The following is a 10,115-nucleotide window of genomic DNA, read 5'->3' as shown; positions in this document are numbered from 1 at the left end:
ACCACGCGCTACTATCATGTAAACAGTGCTGCGCCGTGGCTGTTAGATAGATAGATAGACAGACAGACAGACAGATAGACAGACAGACAGACAGACAGATTTTTTTGTTACTTTTGCAGAAACTGATTTTTATTTATTTCTTGATTTAACTATTTCTCTTTGCTCCCTCCCACCCACATTTTGTAGCTTGTAGTTATTACAATGTCTTACCTCTCTGTTCCACTAGATGGTGTACTTGTCTAATACATATATATAAAGGCCATAAATGATCAAATCTGAAAGATCATATGGAGGCTATAATGTGGAAACAACAGATATATGTGAGTATGAATGGTTGGAACGTACAAACCTATCTTTGTGAGGACATTTTTTCTCGGCCCCACAACTTTAAATTGCTTTTTCAGGGTTAAGACTTGGTTTTTAAGTTAGGGTTATGTTAAGCGTAAGGGTTAGGCACTTCACAATTGTGATGGTTAAGTTTAGGATAAGGGGCTAGGGAATACATTATGTCTATGACAAGTCCTCACTAAGAAGTGTGTGCATGTGTGCGTGTATTTGCTACCTCTTTAGGATCATTACTGCCATGAACACTGACCTTGTCAGGACTAGTCGTCAAATTCTGTTCCTAATGAAGCAGAACCTCATTTCTGAGGAACTGGTTCAGTTGTGGTCTTGTGACAAGACAAAAAGCTAGTCCCCATAATGTAAATGATTACATTTTACGGTGAAGACATGTTGTATGTTGAGGATGAGGTTAAGGTTAAGCCTGTAGTAGTTGTGGTTAAGGTTAGAGTACATTTTCAATATAATGTAAGTCAATGTAATGTCCTCTGAAGTCATGGAAACCAGACACTGTGTGTGTGAGTGTGTGTCAAGGTTATTATAGTTCACAAAAACGAAAGGAAAACTAAAACTGAAAAAATATTTGTTAACTGAAATAAACTAAAACTGTAGCGAAAATGTGCTTAATTTTCGAGTTTGTAAATTAATTTCATGCATAATCCTTTTGGGTTCATATTGAGTGTGTAACTTTTTTGTCTGTTTGCAATTTTGAAACGTATTTGAGACACAGTACCTTTTTGAATCTTGCACCTTGCAAATACTCCATATTACAAAAAACTCAAACTAAAACACTAAACAGTAACAAAAAATAAACTAAATCTATTTAGAAAATTAACAAAAATTTACAAAAGTAAAAACTAATAAAACTAGCAAACCCGATCTAAAAACAAATTAAAACTAAATCATTTTAAAAACAAAATAGCAAAACTAAAACTAATGATAATCCAAAGCTATTATAACCTTGGTGTGTGTGTGTGTGTGCGTGTGTGCTCATTCCTCAGCATAAAGAAATAAAAACATAACACAGCAGGATCTTAAACAATTATGTATTGAATGATGGCTTACATACGCAAATTCAATTCCAAGACGCTTGGCATAATTTAGTCCATTCTTTAACATTTCATAGTGTGACATGTGAGGCATGTTGAACAGTTACCAAACCTGCAGGACACTTCCTGTTTATTCACTCACCACTCACATCCCAAGAAAACATTTTCTTAGTGTGACAAACTCTCAATTCTGAATGCAGTCATTACAATTGTGTTGACCATTTACCTTTCTATTTAGTGACAAATGTCAGTTATAAAATAAAAGCCATCTAACGTGTAGGGCTATTGTTACAAAAAAAAAAGCTTTGCTTTTTCTCCAAAGTGGGTGAGATGAAGCCCTACACACTACACCACTCCTAAATCACATGTTACCACAAGGCATTTCTGCCTGAGGCATAATGATATGGCACAAAATTAATTTTGAATTGAAATCTGCTGCAAGTAAAGTTAACCGGGTCATTTGGGGGTTCTGAATGGATTCATCATGGCTTTGTGAGAGCCACATTAATCAGCTGCATCATGCATGGACTTCACTAATGTAATAAAAAAAAAAAAGACGAAAAAAGACTAAGTGCTGATTCAATCCCTGTGCAAGAACAACAACACAAAACCACAGTCTATCCCTTCCCTTGTCCTGTGACCAGAATGGATTTGCATGCAAAAACAATGAGGTGAGCTTTTACATGTAGAGATAATGGTTTGGGTAAATACATTTTCAATCTTTTTTCTTTTTCTTTTTTTCAACATATGTTACCATGAAAGACAACGACATTTCAGTGAAAGAAATGCCTCATAAACTTCTAATCATATAGTATATTATGCACAAAAAAGGTGGTACGAAAAAATCAGAGGAAAAAAAAAACGTTGGTGGCAAAGTCACTGATGTGGAAAAATGCAACCCATCAGCCTCGTCCTGGTAGCTTCAGTCTGCGCTGCACTTGGACACATCGTGTGTAATGAATTACAAAACAGCAACACACCACTGCTTTTTTTATCCCCAAAGTTCCAATTCTCATATACTGTACTTACAGCTCCCACAGGCCCGTCTAATATATAATGAAGCCTTTCTCTACACCACATGTTTTTATATCATAGTCGGAATCACTGATGACAGCAACTGTTTCAGTAAAGCTTTAAAAAGCAAGACTACCCTGAGAGAAGGTCTAAAACGTGGGCAAGCTTGCCAGACCAGAACTGGCTTAAATGGGTTTGATTTATTAAATCTGTACACTCTATTTCAATAAAATCAGCACATTTTGTTCCAAGAATGTAAGATATTATTCTTTTTTTTTTTTTTGTAAATGTGTAATATATAGCTCTACATAATACAATCCAAGTCCTTTGAACTATGTAGACATGTGCAAGTGTTTACTACCAACTTCAACGATACAGTAAAGGCAAAAAACGTGTGGACACTAAGTTAGGATAATGTTGATATTTGAAATTTCTCCTCACAATTATCAAAATCTAAGTGCTGTAAGTAGTTCATACACGAGGTATTGAATATCTAGTTAACTGTTCTGAGTATAAAATAGAGGCAAAATACAGAAAGAACATTTTTGCAAGCATGACAAAGAAACTTCTACGGACACAATACACAAGTGGTTAAAGATAAATATGAGGGGATACCTGTAACCTTCAGTGTACTTACAGACTGAATGTTTTCATGTGGATGAGAGGTCACACTGTGTGTATCATGCTCTCACATGCTGAGCTTGGAGCCCCAGATGAGGTCTCATCTCAGCACTGGAGTATCACTCTCAGACTGCCCATCTTAAAGCTGCAGTGCGTAACTTCTGTTGTTGTTGTTGTTGATGTTATTATTCTACCTCCGTTTGGTTTTCATGAACACAACGGAATTTCAAGCAAAACTATCAGACCTGACTGAGGGAGCGTTTGTGTGTATACTCCAGCAGAGCAGGGACGGGCGGGGACAAGAAGCCACAATACTGTCAAACTGCGACCATGTTTTCTGAGCAGTACAATTCAACTCTGAAACATTGTCATGGTCTTTGAATTTTCCGTCATACGCTATACTGAGAAACAGAGATAGTGAACCAAAGCTCCACCAAACGTCATCAATGCAGGAAGTAAAGATGAGTGAGAGTCTCCCTAAGACCCACTCACGTTCTGATAAGTGATAACATGATGGTTCACAAGGGAAAAACCAGGTAGTCTTTGGTTTCCACAAGTGAACGACTGACTTTACAGTGTTAAGCTCGCTGGTTAAAATCCTGGTGCAGGTTCCTGAAGTGTGCCAGAGCTGTACCAGACCAGACCCAGACCCTGTAGAGCTGATGTGTGACGTGATCTGACGACGGTTTGAACACTTTGTTTGTATTTAAAAGTTACGCACTACAGTTTTAACTGTACTTAGAGGTTGAATTGTTTGGTCAAGTACACGTTGTTGTAGCTACAGTAAAAGATGCACTTTGAGAAAGTGCACTCAGTCAGGTTGAGGAGGAGCATAACACGCAGGAATCATGAGCGCTCCATCTCTTCAAACAGCAGCATATTCTTTGTAAAAAACAAACAAACAAAAAAAAAACAAGACTGGTGTAGCTTTTTATCTCGTGATCGCGGAAGAGTACTTTCTCCTCCACTGATTCAAATATGCGTGGGTCATATCTGTGTGTAAGAATGAAACACATGGTCACAGCTGGATGTGTGTCAACATAATCTGAGGTAAAACAGGTGTTACAGTCTGAGAACCAGTGCCTTAAGAGGGTCAGAGAGGTAAAGTCTGAAAGAAAGCGTGTAAACGGTGCCGCCAGAAGCACAAGGGCCTTAAACTGTAAACCTCCAGGATTATTCAAAACAAGGAAAAGAAAAGAAAACACTAAAAGTACTCTACTTATCAGATTTGAACGTTTACTTTTTTCTTATTTTTCGCAGGGTTTTCAACTTTTTTTTTCTTCTTGTTTTCGCTCAAGTATAATCACAGGTGACTAACTACAGAGGATAACAGGGTCAGGTGAGTACCATGCTACATCAGGTTTAGAGAAGGCTATTGCAGACAATTCTACAACATGTACAACCACATTTTATACGTGTGAGTTACAAATATTTCAAAACATATCACCGAGAAACCAATACATACAGGATGTTGAATATTTAGAGTCTTAAAGGACTATCCCTCAGTCAGTAATAGGATTTCATGTTACTTGACTTAAACTGTCCAGTCTTACAGACAAAATCTGAAAAATTGCTATTCAAAAAGTAGCAAATTTGGTCAATGTCTCTTTTCAAATAGTTCTAGTGCTTTTAATGGCTTAAGACAGGGGTCTTTTTTTAATCTCACCCAGTGGCAATCTACAGAACTTCAGTGTACATTTGATGACACCATAGCTGCAAAAGTCTTCATGTCGAGTCCAAAAGGTAAAACAACAGCTAATGCTGTCACATATATTTCAAAGGAGTATGCATTATCAAAAACAAATACACATTTATAAATTCTTTTTTTTTTTCCCCCCTCCCGACTTTTTAGTTCTTGCAGGGAGTTGAGCCGCATGTTTAGCTACTTGTTCCTGTTTCCTATCGAGTGGTGAGTCATGAGGACAGACCTTCAGGAGCCACGCTCCGTTCAGAGTCTTCAGGAAGATTCTAGACTCTCCAGTGTGCCGCGAGGGTCATCAGGACTAAATACAAGGAAAGGCGGGGCTTAAAACTCCCATTCCAGTGTTTCTTCTCTATTGGCTGCCCTCTCTAGCCTGTGGATGATGTTATTGAGGTTGGCCATTTTCTCATTGCGTCTCTGGCTGCTTCTATTGAGTTTGGGGCTTTGGAAGGGAGGGCTCTGGTTGGGGTCCAGGCTGTGGTTGGTGCTCGTTGAGGGCGGGTTGGGCAGTGAGGGCGATATGGGGGCAGAGGAGGAAGGGACAGGGGAGACTGACATCATGAGGCCGGGTGAGGATGCAGCGGAGGGGGAGTTCAGGGACACTTCCAGGCTACTGCGGCATGGCTCTGACGAGGCCTTGAAGCTGACTGGGTCGACGGGGGACTTTCCAGCGTCTTCCCCCTCGTGCCTGGACTGACTGGCTCTTTGTGGTCCGTCCATGGAGACCGAGCCAGAGTAGAACCCTTGAGCTTGGCTGCTCATACCATCTTCGTGCCTCAGGCCCTGGCCGGCCAAGTGGGGCTCACGACAGGCGGCGATGGAGTCCTCTTGCTCGCTTTTAAGCTGCGGGAATTGAACTGCCATAGAAAAACACTGAACCCTCGACTCTTTCACTGAGCCCTCCTTTCCCTGCCCCCCCTCTTCTTCCCTGTCCATCGCCTCCTGTTTGACATGAGGCAGAGCAGTGTTGGCGCTGAGAGGAAGGCTGGAGTGGATGTGTCCTGAGGTCTTCTGCAGCCTCCTCTCCTCTCCGTCAGAGTGGGGGCTCCGCGTCACTGAGGGGGAGTAACTGTGGTGCTCAGGGTCGGTGTCATTGTCCGGCAGACCCTCCATCAGCACCTCCCGTCGCATCCTGGACCTGCACACAAACACTGCTCATTAGAGGGCAACGTACAGGTATGAGAGGATGACCTTTATGTCAAGGTCAGACTACATCGGTCACCACCTGACAGCGTGTGTCATAGTGAATGAAAAGTATGAATTTACAATGAAAACTTCGACTAAAGGTCATAAAGTTCACTGCACTGGCCTGTAGTTGTGGAACCAGTTGATGACGGTGTTGGTTTTGAGGTTGAGTCGAGAGGCCAGCATCTCGATGGTGTTCTGAGACGGGTACGGCTCCAGCAGGTAGGCCCGCCTCAGCGCTTCCTTCTCCTCTGCTCCCAGCACCACGCGGGGCTTCTTCACCTGGCTGAACGGGCACAGGTCCAACGAGACCAGGGACGGACTCACACACTCGGAGCGAGTGCTGGGGGAGTCGCTGTCTGAGCCGGTGCTCAGCAGCCCGTAGCGCCTTTTCAGATAGGCTGGAGGGAAGACAGTGATATCTGGTATAAAGAGATCAACAACATACACTCAAAGCTCAACTCAACACATTATTATTACTAGTATTTTTATTAGTGTTACACATTAACATTACTGCAGTGCAATCCCCCTGGTGGGCTGCAAAGGTACTGCAGACGAGCCACTATTTCTAATCATAATTTTATCTGGAACACCTTCATTAAGACTGATATATGCTATTTACTAACCTTGTTCCAGGCATTTTTTTTTTTTATAAATCAAACGTATAATTTTACAGTTAAGTTTTGCAGAGGTCTTATGTTCTGTTTAATTAATAATAAAATGAATTAGTTAATTAAAATTAATATACATGTTATTATTTTAAAATTATTCAAATAAATTATAATAGGAAGCATATTCTTTATTTTTTGTCCTTTAGGGCACTGTGTGCAGTGAGGTGAGTTGTGATTATATTTACTATAATAACTATAATAATTTTGAAGTAAAAACTGTAGTAAAATTATTACTTTTGTATTCAGTAACTCAGTACACTTCCTGAATAACTTGTCCGACACTAGTATTATTATTATTAGTGCCCACCTTTCTTCTCCATCTTCTTCATGGCCCTCAGCTTGTCAACATTGTGAGGGTCATTGAGCCACAGCTGCATGCGGACAAACGGTTCCCTGCCTTTCAGGCTGAGTTTGTGCCAGGGTTTGGGCCGGGAGAGCAGGTCCGACACCGAACCTTGCGTCAGACCCAGGACGGTTTCCCCGAACAGACGCTGGCCTGTGATGACACAAAGACGCAGTCAGTGACACGTCTTACCGCACGTGTTTGCATCAGCTTCATCCTGCACCAGCTAGTTTTCCATCTAATTAAATAAATGTTGTGGTTTCATTATCACTCCACACAAACAGTTCCTCCACTCACGCGCCATTTCCACTTTTTTCCAGTGCAGTGAAATGAGGAAGCTGGAGTGATGTTCCAGTCACATTAAAAAAAACACCAACAACTATATGCAATATTTCCTTTTTTAATTCGCTATTCAGTTTTTAATGTGCAAATCTAAAATGAGCACATAAACTGTAAAGTGTGATGTCATACACACCTAGGTTGTTGTCCGTTAGCACCTCCTTGACCTTTTTTGTGATGGCAAAGGTGTCCAGCTCAGGAGACATGGCCACCAGCTCCTGGATGCCAAGAGGGTTTGTGGGCTGATGCAAAGCTATGAGGCTGGGAGTAGATTTGCCTCCGTCTGTGTGTGGGGGGAGGCCCAGCCCGAGGCTCTCAGGCTGCTGGTTCTCTTTGCTGCTCTCCAGAGAGAGACAGACAGGCTCGACCAGTGGACTCGGGTGGCTCTCTGCTGGACTAGAGGGTGGGGAGGGTGAGGAGTGGGCCGTCACTGGGCTTTTATCTGGAGGAGGGAAACAGTACAGGAAAACTGTAAGCGCTAGATACATCCACATTTCAATTCTCAGCAATTACTGTGCTTTAGAACTGAGGTCAGGTCTGATAGTACTGCCTGACAAAGCCTATTTTCAGATGAAGAACTCATTGTTTCTGTTGATGAAGACCAACAAACATAAAAACATCAACAAAAGTTATGCCCTGTAGCTATAAAATGACCATTTTAACTATCTTAAATGTTAAAAACCAACACATTTGTTAGTGTTATACACTGCAGGCTTACCCTGAGCATGGCCCTGGTGTGGGGGTTGGTTAAGGCTCTGGCCGAGCTGGTCCAGTAACCACAGCTGCATACGGATGAAGGGCTCCCTGCCCTTCTGGGTCAGCTTGCTCCAGGGTTTAGGCCGTGACAGCATGTCACTCACGCTGCCCTGAGAAAGACCCAGCACCTGTGCCGCACCACAGAAGATTGATATGTGGTGAGTAAACATGGGAAATCATCAGCATTAATGAGAATAAATGTATAAATGAAACATAACTGATTGTACATGACTGGCTTGATACAATGACTTCCTTGATAAACTGTCTGAAAACAGCCACTAGAGGGAAGCAGAACGCCACAGATGTTTCTGTTGGCGCTGGTCACACAGAAAAGTGTCTTAATAAAAAAATCCATTCACGGATCATTTTAACAGCAACATTATCAATGATTGATGATGATATTATTTACTGAGAATTTAAGCATGGTGACAAATCAACAAAAAAGACAATGTCTATTTTCTTTTTTAAGACAAAGTTGGATACTTTAAACAATGAACCGCACCACTTGAACTAATTATCACAAAGTACACTAAGGAAATCCCACAGTGGGAGACACTGTATCTACATGGTAGGGTCAAATTTGCAGTAAGCTTCCGATGCTGACCACTCAGCTAAGGACAATGCTAATGGCTACACAAAATAATGTTGTGTAGATGTTAAAAATAGTTTTGTATGGAGTGAGGCAAAGCAGAAAAATACTGCTCTCCCACATTTGTAGAAAAACATCTGAAAGGACTGAAGACACGGCTCGTTCTAGAATAGCAAAAAGAGGAACTTCACATCTGAAACATGTTCTAGTAGAGCTGATCCGAGCTGACACACGAGGCAATCATACGCTCTCATACTCACACCTATGGTCAATTTAGAGAGCCCACTTAACCTCTGCATATTTTTGGACTGTGGGAGGAAACCGGAGAACCCGGAAAACACCCACACACACACACAGGGGCCACTGCCGTGTGGCCAGAGTCCACTCACCTGCCTACGAAATGTGTTATGGCACAAGATTTAACACGAAAATCTAAACTACAAAAGTAGAATAAATGGCTTTGTCTACATTTGGCCTTAAACTCACCAAAGATGCAATCATGGACCTGGAGAAGTTTGTTACAATCCCCTACACCACTTTTAAAACTAGTGTATATGGTTACCTAGTAATGTTATGAATTGATCCAGGTCCAACTCTTGGTAATTTTGTGTTAAAATAGGTGTATGTACCGCCTTCTCTGAAGAAACACCTCCCATTACATTAGAATTTTCGTCTTAGCTGCCTCATCCCGGTGCTTCGTCACCAACCGTCCTCCTCTGGCCCCACACAGGGGGTCGAAATGTATACGCAGCACTTCTATTTCTGGCGGATGCAGCAGCAGAGCCGCATAAATTCAGCAGAATTCAGCACGAGCAGGAGAGGAAGTAGGAAAATGAAACATCCGATTTAGTTCTGGTGTGAGGAGTACCCCCAAAAAACCTAGTGTGATGACTCCAGCTGTGCAGGCGTGCAGAAGCGTGTGTCCGAGCTGTGGATCCATTCTGCAACCAGTGTTTTTACCTGGCAACAACAGATACTGTTCTCTGATTGGTTGATAGGTTGCTAATTCAAGACAGCTGTATGAATGAACTACACACAGCAATCTGCCATCGCATCATCGATTCATAGATTACTCATTTATGTGCAGTGACTTTTATCACTTATCAGCGTGAGAACTGTCGCGTGTGAGCGTGTGAACTCATTGAAATGCGTGTGATCGAGTGACTCGCCCACAACGTACAGACTTTGGATGATAACTGCTGGCTACACTGGCTCTCCAACACACCTGGAAGGGAAGTGTGAGGTGAGGGATATTCACAGCTGCAACATAAATATTACACACTGTACTAACCCTGCACCCATGACTTAGCTTTATGTGTCTGATGTCATGTAAGAACCTTTGAGCCGATCAATCAATGCACGGTGAAGTTTACGACACACTTCCTGTGTCGTGGCAAATGCTCAAAATTCGCCACAATTTCGATGGTTGCTGTGGCCACGCCCCTTTTCAATCTGAGAGACCTATAGATAACTTCTCTCTTTGTGTCTCGTACAAATTGAGGCA

At 41.9% G+C, this 10,115-nt stretch overlaps 1 protein-coding gene across 2 annotated transcripts in view; it reads right to left on the bottom strand.

Annotated features, from left to right (window-relative positions):
• Window positions 1-1,374: 1,374 nt before the first annotated feature.
• cux2b (cut-like homeobox 2b) overlaps window positions 1,375-10,115 on the bottom strand; it is a 102,526-nt gene continuing 93,785 nt past the window's right edge. The window contains exons 18-22 of one of the 2 annotated variants that reach the window (XM_044025816.1): window positions 7,985-8,150; window positions 7,403-7,708; window positions 6,892-7,080; window positions 6,038-6,335; window positions 1,375-5,866 (exon numbers count right to left, since the gene is read on the bottom strand). In XM_044025816.1, coding sequence (XP_043881751.1) covers window positions 5,053-5,866; window positions 6,038-6,335; window positions 6,892-7,080; window positions 7,403-7,708; window positions 7,985-8,150 — 1,773 coding nt within the window. In that variant the 3' untranslated portion in view covers window positions 1,375-5,052. The remainder of the gene's footprint in view (window positions 5,867-6,037; window positions 6,336-6,891; window positions 7,081-7,402; window positions 7,709-7,984; window positions 8,151-10,115) is intronic. The other variant, XM_044025817.1, reaches the window with a different exon arrangement.

Source organism: Solea senegalensis, linkage group LG5, assembly GCF_019176455.1.
Source record: "Solea senegalensis isolate Sse05_10M linkage group LG5, IFAPA_SoseM_1, whole genome shotgun sequence".
Taxonomy (NCBI): Eukaryota; Metazoa; Chordata; class Actinopteri; order Pleuronectiformes; family Soleidae; genus Solea; species Solea senegalensis.
Note: the sequence above shows the minus strand (reverse complement) of the source record. Positions and strands in the feature narration are given on the sequence as shown.